The sequence below is a fragment of the Haemorhous mexicanus genome, chromosome 5 (assembly GCF_027477595.1).
Source record: "Haemorhous mexicanus isolate bHaeMex1 chromosome 5, bHaeMex1.pri, whole genome shotgun sequence".
In the NCBI taxonomy this organism is placed as follows: Eukaryota; Metazoa; Chordata; class Aves; order Passeriformes; family Fringillidae; genus Haemorhous; species Haemorhous mexicanus.
In genome coordinates, this window is record NC_082345.1 from 18,526,847 (window position 1) to 18,547,700 (window position 20,854).

General features: G+C 39.0%; 1 protein-coding gene across 1 annotated transcript in view; it reads right to left on the bottom strand.

Moving 5' to 3' along the window:
• ANO2 (anoctamin 2) overlaps positions 1–20,854 on the bottom strand; it is a 150,373-nt gene that overhangs the window by 89,294 nt on the left and 40,225 nt on the right. The window contains exons 11-13 of the mRNA XM_059847912.1: positions 7,085–7,219; positions 4,549–4,709; positions 611–693 (exon numbers count right to left, since the gene is read on the bottom strand). Coding sequence (XP_059703895.1) covers positions 611–693; positions 4,549–4,709; positions 7,085–7,219 — 379 coding nt within the window. The remainder of the gene's footprint in view (positions 1–610; positions 694–4,548; positions 4,710–7,084; positions 7,220–20,854) is intronic.

A 20,854-nucleotide genomic window follows, 5' to 3' on the forward strand; every position in this document is an offset into this window, starting at 1 on the left:
AAAATTAGGGACATTTTAAATACCAATAAACAAGTACATCTCATTTTCAGTCAGTTCAGATTATGTCTGGAGACCGCATGGCTGATTGGAAAGCTCTTTCTGAATAAACCCACACTGTTTATTGTTTTGAAACAGTTCTGTTGGTGAGCACTTCAAGCTCAGAATGATGTACCTAAGGCATCACAGACATCACAAAGACCTTGATGCAAAAATTGCTGATGGTACTGTGACCTGTGGCTGTCGTCATCACAAAGAATTCATGTTACAAATAATGAAGTAACATGACAAAGTATTTATTCAGTGTCATTGTGTTACTGCACACTGTACAATGGCAGATGGGTATTCTCAGCAAAACATGATCTGTTCTTACCTTATAAGCCTTTTCAACATTCATTATTAACTTCAGAGTGCTGAACAGTAAGATATAGGTGAGGATTTCCTAAATAAACATTGATACTCAAAACTGTCAGTTACAGTCCTTTATCTAAACCCAGCCACAAACTGCATTGGGCTGGAGAATACTCATGAGAAATCTATACATCAATGCTTATCCAAAATGCATCTATAGAATACTTAACACAGTAAATTAGCCCAAGGAGAGGAGACTTACCTCTTCTTCTTCCAGTCCAGTTAGATCCCAGAAGTAACTCAATCTCATCTGCAAACGCTTCCATTGTTCAAGGAACATGGTAGCTTTAAGAGAAATTAAACAATTTTTAAAACAATAAATCCAAAGCCTTGTGGTAAACATTTGCGTTACTTATAAGCTTCAACTGATATTTGACTCCTGTTATGCTAGACTCTTTAAAAGTAAGAACTAAGAAACAGCCTCAGGCCCAAAGAATTCAAGCAAAGCAGAGAGACAATAATTACTGTCTTTTAAAAACAAAAAACAGAAAGATGGAACATGGGTTGTCCAGAGCCACTGTTAAGTTCTTTTCAGGGAATGAAACTGGCCCATAACTGTGAGTATCCATGGAAGACATCATCTCTCCTAATTCACCATGAAGCATTCTGAGGTAGGTTTAGCCTGCTGAAATAACTAGGATCCCCAGCAAGATGTAGAAAAAGATATTTTGAACTATATTACAGTGGTGTAGTCAAATGCTTTCTACCTTCATAGACATGGTGATTTTGCCCTAAAGGGTTGGCCTCTGGTTCAGTCTCCTGCCTCTCCTTTTTCTACTAATAAGAAGGAACAAATATTTTACTGTTGCACCATATTTACAAATTTTTCTCCTGGCTGTCCTCTCATAATTGCTGTTTCCTCAGTATAGCCCTTTTCCTAGTTGTTCCTAATTTATGGACTTACAGATTTATTAGAAATAGCATTTCTATATCTTGGGTTGTGGACAGGTTTTTTCAGATAACAATACCAATAGTAAACCAGTACATGCCAACTTAGAACACCAAAACTCTACCAGTAAATCTGTACCTATAAAAACTGGGGGCACTGTTTTCCATTTTCATATGCTTCACATCACTTTTTCAGCGGGTGAAAAGGGTATTGTAAAAACACTGTTAGATCACAGCAGTGTTTATATCACTTTGAACATCTTGTAGATAACCCCACAAGACAGACAACAGTGGAGAATCCGATCAGCTTCTCTTGACTGCATCTACACTGTCAGATAACACTGAGAAAAGTGGGAACTCTGTGAAAATAGCATGGCTCTTACAAGTCATTATCTATCCCAGCAGTTAGCTGCAAATATTTTCTTCACAGGTATTATACCATTATATAAGAAATAAACATCATTTAAAGACTGGACTGGCAGCACACTGAAAGTAAATCCGGACATTAAGCAATGAAGTTGCTATTTGTGTTCCTTCCCGACAGAAGAGAGAGCATATAAAAGCTATATTTAGCATGGCTTGAAAACTCAAGGGTTTTTAGATATCCTAAATACAAAAACATTTGGTTATTTTATAGGGTGCTATTACTCATTCCATTCTTTCCTGTTACACTAAAGCTCAGTTCCACATTTAGCTCTATAAAAAGGTACTTGTCTTGATGCAGCAGCTGCTCTGAAATCAGCACATCTGAGCTGACTTACACCAGCAGAAAAACTAAACTGACAGAGAGCAGGTTTGGATTGGATATTGGAAAGAAATTCTTCTCTGTGAGGATGGTGATGCCCTGGCACAGGTTTCCCAGAGAAACTGTGGCTGCTCCATCCCTGGAAGTGTCCAAGACCAGGCTGGATGGGGCTCTGAGCCACCTGGGATAGTGGAAAGTGTGCCTACCCATGGCAGGGCAGTTGGAACTGAATGAGATTTAAGGTCCCTTTCAACCCAAATCATTCTGTGATTCTGTAAAATTTCTCATTAAGGCAACTGACACTGAAGTTTAGCACCAGAACACCAGTGACATCAAGCCCAGTCAGCAAGGCATTACTGTGAATATGGACACTTGCAGCAGGACTGCTAGAATCACGAAGATACTTCATGAGGAATCAGGATCAGCTACTAAAAGCATGATTCCTTTGGAGATATTAACCATAGGAAGCCTGTTTCCTAAAGAATGGGAGAAGACAAGCAAGACAATAGAATTCCTGTGCCCCATACCCTCACAAAATTAAGCCAGCCCGGATCACCACAGTTTGCTCTTTTAACTATACAGCTGGAATAGGTGTGTGAGCTCTGCCATTCAACAGATTGAGCTCTAGATACAACCAGCACAGCCTCTAATAGTAGGGTAGCAAAATTTGGTGTAATATAATACTTAATACAAAAGCTGGGCAGAGTTAGTAAAGACTCCATTATTTTGCTTTGCTGCTCTTTGTGTGTGCCAGCTGCATTTTCTTGAACTGACAAGCTCAGTTATCATGGTCCCAAGAACAGACTTTTCTAATCTGTGGGAAACATTTTTTGGAGGAGGGCTACAGCTCTGAAAGAATTTTGTTGTTTTTACATGTCTTTTTTTAAAAGCAGTGCATATGGAACTTTTTGTCCTGTTCTGTTCATAACAGATTCTACTAATTTGTCTTAGTGCAAGGATATATCAACATTTTCTTTTGCACGTTGCATTGCTGATACTAAAATACAATTTTTATGGATGAGTGGCAATTGTCATTTGCATGGATGCCAGTATACAGTAGAGTTTCTTTGTCAGGAAAAATTATATTTTATTTATCTTCAGCTTCACAGCAGCAGGCGACACTTAATCTGCCAGTCTAGGGTGTAATCTGAAGTAGTAAAATGAATTCTTCTGAGTCTATAAATAATTCTCTTTTTTCTATTTCTCAGTCATAATTCTCTCTAATGCTTGCTCTAGGGCTTCCAGGAACTGATAAATAAATGCTTCTTGCTTCCATGATTTGTTCTGTCTGCAAGTTCCTTAAAAACCTTCTGCTGTCCTCACCCAATGCCAAGCCACCAATCAGTCCTTTCTAAAATAAGCTGTAGAATCTTAATAGGCTTGCAAAGAATAACACACTGGTTGCTGAGGTATGGCTAAAACAGAATAACATATTTTCTCACTTTCATATTAAGAATGATAATAACATTTTTTGAACAATAAATAGGGAAATAAAAAACCATTTTACAGTAGCAATAGCACATTGAGCTTCACAATAAACAAGCTGTAGAGTAAAGGAGAGAGTAACACCAGCAAAAATTCATGCAAGCACAGTACACACACTTTTCAGGGCAGAGGTGAGGCCAGAAAAATAGGAGTAATACTACAATGCATTCATTCATGTTTATAAAGTGTTTTAATATCCTCATGGAGACAGGGATATTTGCCATTAAAGAAAAGCAAGCTTGTTGAAATTGGATATTCTAAAATATATTATAATTTAAATGATAATAGTGCTATTGCTCTTGGACTCTCATAAAGTTTTGATAAAATTATTGACTGAATTATCCCACAAGAAAGTGGGACCGTGCTTAAATTAGAGCCTTTCTGCTGTTTGCGCCATACTAATCCTTAAATACGTTCTGGCCTCAAGTGCAGAAGGTATTAAATGGGTGTGACATGTTGATGGAAAATGAAGAAAAATTAGCAAATACATGGCAAAATTTATAAGTGCCATTAACAGCACAAGGTTCTCTGTGGAGAAAATGGCCCCAGAATGTGCCAGGGGAGGTTCAGGTTGGACTTCAAGAAGAATTTCTTCCCATTGGCATTGGAAAGGGCTGCCCAGGGAGGTGGTGGAGTCACCACTCCTGGAGATGTTTAATAAACAACTGAACATGACACTCAGTGCTCTGGTTTAATTTACAAGGTGAAGATCAGTCAAAGGCTGGACTTGATGATCTTTTAGATGTTTTCCAGGCTTGATAACTCTGTGATTGTAAACATGGCAGTAGAGGAAGAAAGAACATTTTTTTCTTCTCTGAACTACACAACTTCATTTGTTCCAGGACTTGCTGTTGATAGTGATATTTCTTTCCCCAGTCTCAATACAGACAGCTCTCCCTGGCCTTCTGAGGATTGCCAGCTTCCAAAAGCCATAGGGATCCCATTCAATCAAACAGCGCTTTGTTATGCTGTGAAAAGTCCAAACATCAAATGGCACTGTTAGCTTGCAAAGCAATACTCACCCCAGAGAGCCATAAAGATGGAGAAGAAAACTGTGGCAGGGTTGTCAAACAAGTGACTCGCTCGAGCGGTGGCACAGGCAGAGCTGAGGTTCCAGTAATCACAGAACTTGTCACACAGGGGGCACATGGTGAAGGCATTGCGTTGGTCACACATCTCTTTGCTGTGACAGACAAGGGCACAGGTTTCTCTGAGTATCCCAGCTCAGAAGCTGTGGATGTGCAGTACTGATATTGAGCAGCGCGTCACAGCTATTACAAGCTGTCTGCAATATCTGTGGCCTGCCCTTGCAGAGGGCAGGAGCTGTGTGTCTCTTCAAGGTTGATTGCCATGGATAGTAATTTTTTAAACCTTTATAGGCACCTTGCCAACAGGAAAATGATGCAACACTCAACCAGACTGATTACTGCACTGTATTAGTGAGTTAAGAAAGACAACATCACTGAAGACAAGGTTAACCACACTAAAAACCAAAATTCAAACACAAAAGTGGAGTTTGCATCTCTGCAGTCAAGTTATGTGATTTGATACAGATCAGATTTAAATCACTGAAAAGAAAGACTGAAGTGGTCTCAAAAGAAATTCAGTGCTGTTGTCAAAATACGCATTTTTTAATACGGTGGCACAAAAATGTGAGAGAAAATATTTTTTACAGATTTTAAGATCTTTGCTGTAAGGTTGTTATTTTGATTCTCAGTCTTATTTGCTATGTATGTATTCAGTTTCTAAAGCTCTTTGAAAAAAACATTATCAGTATCACTTTAGCAGGCCAAATACTTCTTGTCAGGGCTGAGAATGCTATCAGTATTTTCCATGAGGTTTGGATGTAAAAGCCTTTCATACCTGCACAGGCTCACTTAGGTGAACTGAGTAGTGCAAAGCTCAAATGTCCTTGCCAGGATCATGAGCTGAGTTGGCACATTACTTCAATGGTAGCTGACACATGGTGATTATGATTGTTCCTATATGGACCATCCTGAAATAGGTTTTTCCTTATGACTTCAAGTGAAAAAAAGGACTATTCAAGCTCTATTATGAATATGTTTATATTATATGGTTTGAAAAGCATGCCACTGTTCCCAGCTCTCACGTTGTTACAGTAATTCTCTATTTCATAAGACAGCAGAGGGGGCTGCAGATACATCTCAGCCATAAATCTCATTGGAGTTTAAATGCTAGCACAAACTTTCTACCTGACAAGCACCAGGATTTATTCAGATCAAGCTAAGAAAACAGACCCTGCCTCAGATGTGGTGCTGTCCATCTTTTACCTATCAGAAACCTTGTCTTGCTGCAGCAATTTTAAAAGCTTACAGTTCAGGGACTGTCATGAGTGTGATCAGCACACAAGTACTGCGGTATCTTGTGTCCAGCAGAAGTCAAACACAAATAAGACACAGAAATTACTTTTTTTTCACTGGGAAACAGACATTAACATCACAGTATCACTTTGGCAGTCTTTGTGTAGTATATTCCCCTCAGGACACACAAAACTCAACATTATTTTTTGTCTAGAAGGGGAATACTGTGAAGACCAAATATAGAATTATAGAATGGGTTGAGTTGGAAAAGACCTTAAAGATCATCTTGTTCCAACTGCCCTGCCATGGGCAAGGCACCTTCCACTATCTCAGTTTATTCAGAGCCCCATCCAAACTGGCCTGGAACACTGCCAGCGATGGGGCAGCCACAGCTTTTCTGGACAATCTGTGCCAGGGCCTCACCACCCTCACGGGAAGAATTTCTTCTGGATATCCAACCTAAACCTGCTCTCCATCAGTGTGAAGCCATTCCCCCTTGTCCTGTCAATCCAGGCCCCTGTCAAGAGTCTCTCTCCATCTTTCCCAACAGGCTCCCTTCAGGCACTGGAAGGGCACAATGAGGTCACCCCAAAGTCGTCTCTTCTCCAGGCTGAACAATCCCAATTCCCTCAAGCCTTCCCTCCCAGCAGAGCTGCTCCATCCCTATGATCCCCTTGGTGTCCCTGCTCTGGCCTGGCTCCAGCAGCTCCCTGTCCTTCCTGTGCTGGGCCCAGGGCTGGATGCAGCCCTGCAGGGGGTCTCAGCAGAGAGGGGCAGAGGGGCAGAATTACATCCCTTGATCTGCCAGCATTTGCTAAGTCTTGCAACCATTGTTCATCTTACTTGTACAAATGGTCTGATTTTAATGGGAATCAAGTGTTTCAAGAGTCGTGGACAGTGTTGGCATTAATTTCAGTGAGTTTTACATAACAACTTTCTGATTGAGCAGTAAGCTATGTTCACTCGTAAAAAGCAAATTAATATCTTAGAAAACGAACTCAATACAATGGACTCACTACACATTTCTGTTTCAGGAAGTGAGACACTGACCAATCAAACAAGTATGTGCCCTTCAAATACCTCTTCAATACCTCTGTTTGTAATGCTCACAGGGTTGATAATTATACATCACTGCTCTTCAGAAAACTAAAACCAGTTATTCTCACTACAGATTAATAAGAAAAAGCACAGTCTTATAATTTTCAAATAACAAACCTTGGGTCACAGATAAGCTTACCTAGGAATGTCACTTTCAATGGTTATATATCCATATAGAAATACAATAATCCCAACTACTGAAGATGGAATGAGGAATTCTGTGTATAAACCCAGCCATGCAAAATAAAGTCCTATCTTTTCTCCAAAATACTTCCTGAAAAAGAGAGGAAAAAAAAGAAGAAAAAGCACATGCAAAGGATATAATTTTAAAATGTGTTTTACAGCTACTAAACAGACCCAGAAAGTTAAAATACGAATTGTGAAAGACATGAATGAGAACCCTGTGAAGATCTTGAAGACAATAGAAACAAATGAAGGGGATGATTTAGGCATTTGGCAGTTTGAGCTTTTCTATTCTGAGAAGTTAAAGATGGTCCTGGGTCATTCTCCTGAGCTAAAATTAAGCAGGTATTATTGCAATACAAAATATCTGTTCAGAGAAAACTGTGGTCTTTGCATCTCTTAAAAAAACTCAGTATAATAGGAGAAAACATTGGAAAATACTTAGTGCCTCAGAGGAGCACATTAATTTTTGCCTCTGTAGAACTCCAGGATTCTGTTAGTGAGAGTCATAGAAATAACATCTATGGGACCATGCTGACAACATCCTCTAGTATCTTAAAAGATGACTAATCTGGAACTGCTGCTAAAGGAGGAAAGTTTACTTGCACACTTTGCACTGGCTTTTCAGAAAGAATAATTTTGTCACGTTAACAGCCCCTGGACAACTGGTTAGAAAAAACAGTGTCTGTTCTGAGGAACAGCCCACTGCAGATGTTGATAAATAAGTGGTTGAACTCAGCCCAGCATCTTCATGAATCACACTGCAAAAAGTAAACTAAGCATGGATGACCCTCACTGATCATTCCATTGTACAATTAGGAGTGATTACAAATATTGCAAAACCCAAAGAGCTTCATAGAACTCAAGAATGCACCAAAATTTACATAAAAACCAACAAGGTTAAAAACATTTCACAAGCCAGAGAAGATGGGCAGTGTTGTACAGAAAGCAGCTACAAAGAGAGCACTCAGGGCACAACATGGAGTGTGAGTCAGCGAGATATTTACACTTTGATAGCAGCAAAAATTAAAATAAATTCATAATATCGTGTCTAATAAAATAAAGACAACCTCCTCATAAAAGTTGAGCCCGATACCAATCTGAGATTTATTTTGATGCTATTTACCTTAGGAAAGTTTTAACCAAGTTCAGCACCCCAGATTTACATTGTTGCTACTGAAAATGCTTAAATGGGATTTTTGGAGGCCTCAACTGAAATTTTCTACTCCAGAAATCAGGTCTAAGGGCAAAACATGCCACAGGAGAGAGAGGGCAGGAGTGCAACCATGACAGAGAGCCAAGGGACAGCAAGACAAGTCTCCACAGTCGCTTCCAGCTCAGATGAGGTAGACAAGGGAAGCAACAGTGAGGGATTTTTATTACTACTGATCCTGCTGTTGTTCTCACACCATTGCAGCTACAGCTAGCTCTGCATTTCCAGGCTCTCCCATGGAAAACTGCCAGTGCAATCCTGCCTATTTCAGTTTTGCCTTCTTTGAGTACCTCTATTTTCTCATGTCTAACCAAACTTGCTTTTACTTTAGAAAGGATGCATGCAATGCTTAAGGGGAAAGCACAACAAAAGCATTTTGAGGACATACACAGACAACATTATCTTCAGTATGAGGGGATGCCATCCAGAAGCTGGGAAATTTCACAAATCTTCAAGGAAAAGAGTACAGCCCCTACACCTGATGCTGCAAGGTACCCTAAGCCACAAACGGTGTGAATTATCAAACACATAGGTGAAATCATCACAGCGTGGCTTGAATGGCACTAAGTTAAGATTTGAAGCACCTTGGGACAATGGATTTCCAGAGAATACAAGGAAATATTATATGATATAGCATATTTTATGAAATGATAAATATAAATATTTGTGTTGCAAATACAAGCCATATACTGTGGGACTGCCCTCTGACCTGGCACATGCCAGGTAATTTTGGTGCTAATTATAAGAAGCTTTCCTTTATTTTCACATTTGAAAATAAAGAAATATTTTATATACCTGTTTGTTAATATACTATGTTGTTAGTATATTTTGTTTAACACACATTTTAATACACTTTTTTTAATATTATATGAGAGAAGGAATAGTTGATTGAAATATAGAACTAGCCAGAAGGCCTAAAGTTTTTCCTCAAGCCTCTTGTGTGAGTCAACAAACAGCAGCAATGGTGTTGGAACAGCACAGGATAGAAGGAAAATCCATTTGCTCTCAAGTTTCCTCCTGATGGGGAAGTGACAACCTTAAATTTGACCCTAAAGCAGGAAAAGGAGGACCAGAGGAATATTATCCTGATTATATCTTCTTACTGCTTCCTTGTTTGTTTGTAGAGACGGGTAATGGGCACAGCTAGTAAAGTGTTTCAAATAGGTCAGAGCAGGCACAAAAAAATTGTCCACAATCTAAGTTGCTCAAAACTCTCTGTTCTTTTGACAAAGGGCCATAGATTAGCACAGAAAGATTTCAAATGCCAGCAGCACTAAAGAGTAGCTGATCAGGGTCAGGAAAGTTGAAGTTTATGGCCCAAGAGGCTTCGCCTCAAATTTTTAAGCCTTCCAGTGATAAATGTGACCTGTAACCTATAAAGCAAAGGGTTGCTATTTGTATCCATGCCAAAAGAAAGTGAGAAGAGCTCAACAATGTCCTGGCAGTATGGAAAAAATGCAGTTGCCAAGAAGAAAACTGCACTGTGTTTTGGGACTTGACTGTTTTGAAAAATGAAAATAATTAAGATGCTGTGCCCAAGCTCAGTCCACCAATGTGCCAGAAAGTGAAAAAATCTAAGGAGAAGCAATGACAGAGCTTGGAAACATAATGAACAACTTAGATGTGAGCCTATCACGTAAAAAAACCACAGGACATAGGCATGTCCTTTCTGTGACACATTCCAAGATCTTTTCTCTGGTTCCTCTGAATAGCACTCAAGGCCCTGCAAACACCTGTGACACCCTGTATCAACATCTGCTGCAGCTGCTGCTGGATTCAGTAGTAAATGAACAGAGGGGGGAAAAAAAATATGTGCTTCAAGGCTAGAGGAAGATGTAAGTCAAGAAAAAGTATTTTTACAAGTTTTTCTATATTTACACCAAGAACTTGGCATGTTCTCTCATTTACATTGGGATAAAACCAGTCTGATTTCATTATTCTACAGGAATTATCCACGATTTATGCTGGCATGGCAAAAGAGGAGAATTGATACCAGAGTCTTGCCCTACCTCAGCAGCTAATTCCCATCTGCCTCACATATATACAGGCAAAGCTAAGGACTAATCCTTTCCAAAGTGTGCTCATGGATACTGCAGAATGTCACAAAAAAAGTGTGCCCCTGGCATTGTGTGAGCCTTATTTCTGCATTAGGGAAATGCCCCTTTATATACACGCATTCCATGGAGGCAGGGGTTATTCCCAAACTAAAGGGCAAACTAAAGAGCAGCACCCAAGGCTTTTCTTCTGTGTGTTGATATATCATAAGATGCAATGTTGTGCTTTTCATTTGAGAAGACTTTATAAAGGCTGGTTAAATGACCAACTACCAAGTACTGAGTTCTCATGAACAAGAATCACATCTTTATGGAAAGATTTGGTCAAATTACTCCTGAACAAACTGAACAAAAGCTGCTCTTCCAGCAAATTATCAGAAACAGCATTAAAAAACTCCCAACAGCAGCAGCAACAACCACCTGTAGAAAGTGTATTCCCTCCCAGAATTAGAAGTGTTGAGAAGGTCTCAGCAGAAGTGTTGGCTCGGTTCCCTCTGCTTCGCCCATGTAACACTTAAACCAGACATCTGCAATGCACTTTGGTCTGTCTGGTTGCAAAACTAACATCAAACAGAATAACTGACCATTAAACCCTCTGCTCGCATGTTTGTCATAGTGCTCCCGTGCCAAGTTGTGTAATTTATAAATAGACTAAGGTTTGGGGAAGGGGGGAGAAAGAGAGAAGGAAAAAAATTATTCAGTTTTGACTCTGTGAAAACAAGTGTGGGTACCTGGAATGTGAATAAAGCTTGTGGTGCATGACACGTGCTGGAAAGAACTCTGAAGACATTCAGGAACAAAGCTAGAAAAGTGAGAAGAAGGCGTTGTGGACACTGAGTCACCTAACTGGGAAATCGGTGCAGAACTCTTCAGTTTTTAAATTTCCACAGCCCACTCTAGGCCAGCTGTCACTTCATGTCTCCATTTCATTCCATCAGCCTTTTGGTGGAGGAGCCGTTTAGATGCAATAGATTCAATGCAAAATGAAACTGATTTATAGTTGCCTATTGGGTAAGTTTCCCCTGTGCAAATGGTCAACCAAGTTACATGTATTTCTAATGCCTTCAAAATAAACTTATTTGCAAAGTTTGGTTGTGAAATTCTGGTGTTTCTGCTGTTGGGGAGGAGGACAAGCAATTTAGTTTCATGTTAGATCATCTTTACTGCCAAGGCTAGTTTAAAACTTTCTTTCCCTGTCCAGGTGAATATTCCCTCTCTGACCTGCAGCAACAGCCCCCAGGAACACAATTTATTCTTTCAGGGCTTTTGCAACCAGAAGAAAATGAACTATTATGGTGCAGGTAGAACTACCATTAGAAAGTGAGAAGCAATTTCTAGCACATGGTAAGTTCAAAACACAGATGTTTCATTTGATTCTGAGATAATAGTTCCCACCATCGAAAGTTTCCATCTCAAAACTGCAGACCTCTTTCAGAAAGACTGCGGGAGTATAGAGAAAGCCTCAGTCACTACAAGACAATCAGGAACATTTCTGAACACCCCAAGATTTCACTCCAGGTAGAGCTGCCCATGTCCAAACTTTTCTGGATTTGCCATTCCTTCTTCGCTTGAAAATTTTCTCAGACCGAGATTCAAGCATTTATTACAACCATCTGGGACACCTGGGTGGAATTACTGCTCAGCAGCAGCACTGAGGCTGCTGTGCATTCAGAGATCTTGGAGATTTCCACCAGGGTTATGCCTGACAGCACATATTCCATCCAAGCAATCTCAGAAGGAACATATCAGTGCTAAATCCAGATACACAGAGAGTGCATCAAATGGAGCAATATCTAAGCCAAGAAAAGATCCTGGTAGAAGACAATCGCCCTTGGAACAACGTGTCAAGGGACTGAAAAACTTTTTTAATTTAAATTTTAAGAGCGGGAAAAATAACTACAGAAGCTCTGATAAACTGCAATGCATCTGAGCTTGAGGTAGGAAAGAAAATGTCCTTGAGAAAGGCCAGCTGGTTCTGCATACAGAAAACAAAGAAAGGAGACTTTGTCCAAGGTAAAAGCACTTTTTTTCCCCTTATAATGGGCATAAAAATCAAGAATGTCCAATAGAGAGTGATTAAAAGTGTGGTTTTGAATGGAGTTTAGAACCTGAACCTTTTCCCCTGAAAACAGAATGAAGAAATGTGCCACCACAGCCATTTAATTAAGCCCTTTTCATTAAAGTTCTTGTTTGAAAACATTATCTAACAAATATTTTCTGTGTCCTCCAATGCCACAAAAGTTTGGAGTCAAAATCCTGTCAAAATATTGCAAGTCCATGGAGAACAGAAATTGCAACTTTTACTTAGAGGTAAAACTATTTTTTCCCTAGTTTTTTTGGCTCTTAAGAAAAATTACTTGTCAGCTGAGTAGCAGGAAGAAGCTGATGTTGTGGAGGAAGGGGATATTCAAATTCTCAGATTATAGTGGATTCAAAAAACCCAGGGGAAATATTATTATTACTATCATTATTATTACTACTATTGTTATTGTTATTATTGTTAATTGATGATGATAATAATAATTAATAATAATAGTCAGGATTTGTGTATTAAATGCAATTTAAAATAGCAAAAGCCTAAACCTGATTTTGAAAAGAAGTAAAACTAGGACAAACCACTCTCTAAGCCTCACAGATTCACAAACCTTATGCTTCCATTCCAAGAAATTGTCAGAATACAGCTGAAAGTGCATAGCTTGTGGTGATGGATTATAAACTGAAGAAAGCCTTTGTTTACTGACTGTAGGAGAAAGAACAATAGAAGCATAATAAGTAGACATGTAATGTGTCTGAGACAGAAATTAAGGCTGACAACTGCCAAATGGATAAGCAAACAACATGGTCCTGGGTAGTCAGAGGCACTGTAATTGTATTCCCCTCTCTGTTCTGGGACAATACAAAACTTCAGAACAGCTTTGAAAGGATTAAGTGCCTGATTACATTATTCTGTTGATGTTTCCTGACATGTGCTTAGTGTAAAAAAGTTCTAAATGTCCCATAGCCTGCAGAAACCGCACTACATCCATGCTGAGGGAAGGCATTTTCAACGGGAGCAACAGAGTGTCACATCCAAGAATTCATGCTTAAGACAACTCATGGACACTCTGCCTCTCCTCACCTTTCTTTAATTCATTCTCTTTATTTAGCATTTTTTAGAAAATCAGCAACCTTCCTAACCTGGAAAATTAAAAATCCATGGCTACCTGAGGCTTATTCAAAGCTAATGAAAGTCAATCAGAGTTCACCTGTAAGGAAGGAAGCTTCATTTTATAAATTTAGGGCACCAAGTGACACTCTATATAAGAAGCAATTCATTCAGTTATACAGGTAATATTTTCACTATAAGAAACAAATACAAATAAGGAGTAACCTATTTCATATGAATCAACCTTTCTTTTGGACTTTCTTTTAGGAAAGGAGGTTACTTAGTCTTTTACTTCCTATTTTTTTAGTACCTATTACAACTTGCTTTTTTTGCCTTTTTGTACTTGAACAAATGTGAAGGCATTGCATCTCATCACTTCCCTAATCTCCAGTTTCCACAAGATAATTTTCATTATTTTATTAATCTCATTTAACAAGAGTTTGAACTTCAAATACTGGCATCTTTTCCTAAATATCTTTTATTTATAATAAGTAATATTTCATAAGAGTTGTCTTGCTTTTCAAGTTAATATAGCTAACCCTTACTGCAGAGCCTGAATTCATTTCATGTATTTATTTTAGTAGAGTAGGTCCTTGTTAGCACTTGCACAGTGCTAAGAAGCACTTGCACAGATAGACACCATCTGGTGGCTAATAAACAGATGTATCATTTCCAATTAAAAACATGTATTAAAAAAATTATCTTTCAGTCACCTTGGTGGAAGGGGATTGGGTCAGGCAATACTGACGCAAACTGGACATATATATGCCTGCAGGTCCTGATGGAATGCACCCATGAGGGCTGAGGGACCTAGCAGATGTCATTGCAAGGCAGCTCTTGATAACCTTTGATTTATGGTGGCAACTGGGAGAAATGCCCATAAACTGGAGGAAAACAAATGTTACCCCCATTTTCAGGATGGGCAAGAAGAAGGATCCATGGAACTACAGGCTAATCTACCTCACTCTCATTTGTGTCCATTAACTCTTGTCACAGGACACAGCTGAGAAGAGCCTGGTTCCATCCTTTTCTTACCCCCTGCTTAATATGGCATAAAAATCCTAATTTTTCTGCTCTCTGTACTGACTGCGGAAGTTCACAGATTTGCCATACTGAAAGCTTTCATAAAGCTTGTGTTTTCTGGGCATAATTTTTATGTGGTGCCCAGTTCTTGATCTCTTCCCTTGTGATCCTGGTTTTGTCCAATGTTAGAGGCAAGTTACTGGATCAGACAAAGCCATGGTCTGTCCTAATATAATTTATGGATAGGGAGGATCCTCATACAAAAGATCTTAGCATGGGGGAATACCCTTAAACCAGAAATGGGTTGGCCTTGACCCCTGGTCAGCACTCAGGAGCCAGAAAAAAAACTTTCTCTCTGCCCAGTAAGTCACAACCAGAACCTTCTACAGTGATAAGACTTTAAGAGCAACTCTACAAGAAAAATAAGCAGATCTGTAGCCACGCAAATACAGCAGCTGTTTTTCACTCCCCGCGGTTCCCAGCCACACACACCTCTAGATTCCTACAAATATTTACATGCAGGCAAATAGTTACATCTGCACAACTTCTGTATCCAAATGTGGCCTCTCACCTCAGTCTTTTCTTCGTAAGGTTTGAAAGAAGAAACTTCCATTTCCTATCAAAATACACTGATGTCACATCCAAAGATACCTTTTGGGTGGGATCTGTCAGTCATGTCCATTCAAAAATATACGTTTCTGGCTGTGAAATTTAGGCATCATTCAGGCACTACTTAACTTAGCCTGAGACAGTTCTTAACACAATGAAAACTGAATTCTAGCTGCCTACAAAACTCCACAGTCAAAGAGGGAGACCCAAGGAAGTTGTGCAGCAAGCTCAGTCATCAGAGACTAGACTTTGCGGTCTTGATGCAGATATACACATCTTCTGCTAGATCTAGCTTTTGAAAATCCCACTGCAGGAGGGAGGAATCTGGGTGGTAATGAGGATCCTAGTGCTCAGACAGTGATCTGAAGCCGGGGAATTATGTTTATCAGAAAGCAGGGATCTGTTTTTCCTCACCACTACAATCCAACCCTACTGCTTTAAAATTCCATCTCTCATACAAGCAAAATTAAATAAGACCAAGCCCTTGCCAAAAGAGCCAGAGAGAAGCACTTCCTACAGGACTGGAAAAGTCTGTGAAACGCAGAGCTGTAAGTAAATCATCTCACTCCAGTCACAGGCCTGTATCCAGCAGAATAATTCAACACAAATTCCTTGGTGATTTATGCACCATGAGTAAAACTCCACTGCTTTGCAATAAACAATGGCTAAAGCCCTTGGGTAAGGCCTGTGATGAAAAGTTCCAGGAGAGAAAACTCCCTACAACTCAGCTGAAAAGTGCTGCCCTAGCATCAAACTCCTAAAATGCAGCCCATTTTCATGGATGTACGGCATCCATTAAAATAAAGGCCATTCATAAATAAACTGGGGTTGTGGGGGGTAATGATATCATGGAAAGGGAAAAGAGATATAATTATGGGGAAAATGTTGATTTTTTTTCACCAGCTCAGACTCTGGTCCAGCGTCCCACAAGCTTCTGCCCCTCTCCAGGAAGCTCTTCTGCTGTAAAATCTGGCAGGAGGGACATCAAGGATGAGTGGATGCTGGCACAGCACTTCACCCTGCACCTAGAGCTTTAATGATGACGAAATGCAATCTGGACCGACCTCAGGGTTGGAAGGAATCTCCACTGTAGAGATTCTTGGAACTATAAAAAGATGTTGGCCTCAAAGTGCAGTAGGGTAACAGCAGAAGGTATGCTCACATTATTGCCTCAGGCCTGTGCTTGTCAGAGCTTTGGAAAGGAGCTGGATGGACAAGTGCTAAAGATACTGGTAGAGATCATGGGCATTTTTCTGCTTAGTGCTGTGTTTGCTCAATTTCTGCACTTTCCCAGGCTTAAAGCTGTTCTCTCTTTTTCCTAACACAGAATTCCTTGCAGACAGCCTCAGCATCTTTGTGAATGTTGAAGATTTGACTGCTAAAGACAGTCAGGGAAGAGTTGTAGGCACACAGCGCATCAGAGAGAGTTGTTCAGTCCCTGTGAGATAACCAGCTGCTACAGGGGTGTTTCTGCCAAAGTGGTTCCATTCCACAAAAAAAAAAAAAAAAAAAAAAAAAAAGACTATTTAGTGAGATTGATTCACAGTAATAACAGAGGAGGGACAGAGAAGCTGAGGAATTAAAGCATACAAAAGAATCTCTGCTTTGAGGATCAATAACTCCAAAGTTATCATAAGCAGTGACTAAATAACATTTCCTCTAGGACTGGGCATCACAGACTTTATTTTCAAGTTCTCAGAATTCTAGATAGTATGTGGAGAAAAAAGACTTGAAGATGTGACTTCAAATCATGGTGGTGAACGAAGAAATAATTTATTCAGGCATTAAGCAGGATAGAAGGGCTCAGATGGGGCAAGCAGTACAACAAATTAATCTCAACCACATTTTTACAAAGGAAGACACACCTATCTTTAAAGACAATAACGACAACATTTTAGCAGAACTCCCTTGTTCTTATTTTATCTCACTTTTAAAACTACCCTAAGTAGGGTAAGCAGATACATCCAAATTTGGAGGTTTCTTGGGGAAGATTGATGAAAGAAACGAAAGGTCAGAAGGCAAACCAGTATTGCCAATTTGGGTGCCTGATTGCTTACATTGAGCGCTGTCCTATGTAGGCCCCAAGACACTCAAAGAGAAGGCAACAATTTCCAGAGCTGAGATGGTCAAACTTTGCATCACAGGTTTGTCACAGCTTTAAAAACTGCCAGGATAAGCAAGCTCTAGGCTTTAGAAACACAGCATTCATGGCAGGAACAGGTTGGGACTGGGGATGTTCAGTCAACAGCAGGTTCAACATGGGTACATCACAATGAAAGGCCAGAATTCATTACACACTCAGGTGAAAAAATTTTCCATACCAAAGAAAATCAGAGTTAAAGATAGGAAGAAGGGAATATATTAGCTAGACAGTTTGACTAACAGAAACTCCAGAGTTTTGATTTATCTTCTATACGCTATAAATAATATCTTAGTTAACACGCTTTCCTACCTGCTCCTGCAAAAAGAGTTATTGTATACATAGTCTCAATTTTACATGCCTTCCCAGTTTCAGGCTTTACAGCAAGAGGCATTCGGAGCTTTGAAAGTAATCACACTATAGATAATGTAGCCTGTTAGCTACTAAGAAATTTGGTGAAGTTCTAGAAATGGGAAATAGAAATTAAAATATGAAAAACTATTAGAAAATTAGTTGGGGCCTTATAGAAGCAGTGATATTAAAATAAGTTCCACCACAATTTGAAATGATCCAACTCTGTTTCATTTTCCTGGAGTAAGGTAATCTTATATTAATTGATCAAGTAATAAAAAAGGTGACCTCCTCTCTACAAGGATGGTCTGCTCCTGGAATTTCAGTTCCTACTTGGCTTTCCAGCTGCAGGTACTTCAAGATGTCCATGAAGAGGAAAACATGCCAGTTTTTCATGAGTTCAGGTTTTATCTCAGAAGGAAAACCACCTCTTCGTGACATCGTAAACTTAGATTACTCCCTTATCTGTAATTTAGAGCTCCTAAGTGATAAATGTTGCAATACAAACAGAAAAAAAATTCATTGTAAATTTCTACTGCACTTCTTACACTTGTGTGTATTTTCTTGACCTGATAGAGGTCATCAGAGGTGTACTACTAAAAGACAAAAAACAATGACTGTAAATATTATCATGGAATATTTGGTCCAAAGAGGGGAAAATTTTCCTGAAAGTGGTGCAGTGTTATAAGAGGTGAAACTGTGTGATCTCCATCCCAGGAGATTTCAAAATGCATGAGAAATTTGATCTGGCTTTCAAGCCAGCTCTGCTTTGAGCAGAGAGGAGGTCTAAGGACAACCTATTAATTCGAAAATCATGTTGTTAAAACTCTGATTAATATTCAATAGCATGTAAAAATGTAAAACCTGTTTTCTTTATGCAAGGTCATAGAACTCTTAGGGAGCATCTTCCCTGTCTCTGGATCAACAGTAGCATCACTTCAGAACTCACTAAAAACTGAGTTTGAACTCATCTTCATCTGAGAAAAGAAAATCAAAAATAGAAGAAAATTACTAAGCCACAGATGTTTTTATAGCATTTTTTATATTACAGTGCAAGGATTGAGAGGAACTACTGTTGCTAAGTGCATTCCTACAAAAAAGTCACAAAAGAGAAACTCCTCCCGTGTGAAAATCAATACTTAAATTAGGATGACAGAAAAGGTGTGTTGTAACAGACAGACCTCCAGAGATCTGCACATTCTAAAACTGCAGCTTTCATTTTCTACTTTTTAATAAATCCCCCAGGACTTCCTGAGATAACTGAGGTCCAGTCATTTTTTTATTTATCATTTTCAGTACTTTTAGCCTAAGATATCTGCTAGCAAATAATATTAATTACTTCTCTCTCAAATAACTGTTTGTAGTCCTCATCATGTGAGTTAAAAAGAAACAAACAAAAAAAAAAAATTGAAATTAATCTTTGGACATTCGTACACTTTTGAAAATAAAGCATTGCATTAGGCAGACTGTGTTTCAAAAAAATGCATTTTATATCTGGATGTGCACTGAGAGATGAGGTGTTGTAACATCTTACAAATCAAAATTCAATTTACACTGTATTACTTGCACAATCTGCACTATATATTTCCTTAAAGTTTTAAAGTGAAACTGTTCTGCTGTAGAATAGAAATATATAACATGCACTATGTTCTTATTTCGTGAAACCTTCCTCACTCGCAGTTGCATTTCCTTGACAAAAAAAAAATTGCTTTTTCTTATAGCCCAAAGCAGTCCACAAAGCCAGAGAAGGATATTTTTACAGATTAAGAGACATGAGTGAAGGGAATTGTTGGTGAATATTATAATGATCCTTTATTTCCTTTTGTTATTAAAAACTTTAAAATTTTCCAAGACTGACTGTGCACTTAAATTCCCTGAGGATTACAGACGTTAGAAGAGAATCCCCAGTCTGTGCCAAGAGTGAGTATAAAAAATATGTTGTTCCTGTCTTTGGTGTAAAATCATCTGGGAACTGGCAACAACTGTGTGGTCAGAAGGAAGGTCCTGAGGCACCAGGAATAACCTCTAATAATTCTACAGTGCCACATGTAATCTTCCAGCATAGACCCTTGAGTTAAAGAATGACTTTCAGTTGGCAGTCCTACTGAATCAGAGTGAAACAGTAATAGTTAAATATATGTTGCAATATGTATTTAAAAATTAGCAGAGCACTTCAACAGAGTTAATGTATTTGAAAACAGCAGGCAGGAAAGGCTTTAAGTAAAAAGGAAGATAAATGCTGCTTCATCTGTCCATCAAAGTTTGAATTTAAACTTAAGTTACACCAGGAAAAAATAAAACAGAAAAAAGAGTTGAGTATAATCTAAGTAGTCTAAGAATGGAGGGTCGCAGTAAATAACCAAAAAGCACAAAGTGTGACTGATGTCTGCCAAGGCAATAAGTATCCACATCAAGGCTGAGCTCAGATGGCACAAAAGTGAAGAAATCCACTTCATCAGCAGAAAGAGAGGGGTGGCCATTCTCCAGGTACATCTACACTAAAGCTCTAACATTACCCAGGAAATAAAAGCCACATTTATTTTAGTGGTAACAGTCAAACTTGCAGTCAAGCAAAATATGGAAGATAAAAGCAAGAAAAGTCATCTCTGAGAACAGACAATCAATTGCACATGTCTGGTCTTCTTTTTGTTTCTCACAGAAGTTTAAACCACAGGATTTCTATGAAATCATATCAGCACAGTGTAACATTATAATGGAGACAGCAAAATACAAATGAAGATGGAGTGAAAGCAGATGTACCTCTATTTTTAACTCTGCTGAGCTGTCACTTGAGAATTCCTCTAGCCAGTGACAGTTTAGTTTAACACTGGTGATATTTACCAGCAACACAGCAGGTGCTGTAATCTCATTCTGAGTTTACCTGCTCCACACAGGAGCTTGTCCCACAGTAACTGCCATACAAAAGGTACATAAATTTTGCACAAAACTTTTGAAGCAAAAAGAAAGGAGGAAATTTAAAAGCCTTGCAAAACCTTAGTAGGGTTTGATGGTCTCACTTCCACTTGCCAGTTTGCAACATCTTGCTCCCAATAAGAAGCAATTCCTCTCACATTAAATGTTAGTGCTTTACTCATATTTAGTGCTATCCATATTACCAACAGCAGCTTTTTCAGGCAATCACATAGGGGCAGATCATATAATAAAAAATGGTTGGAGTTTGATTATTCAAA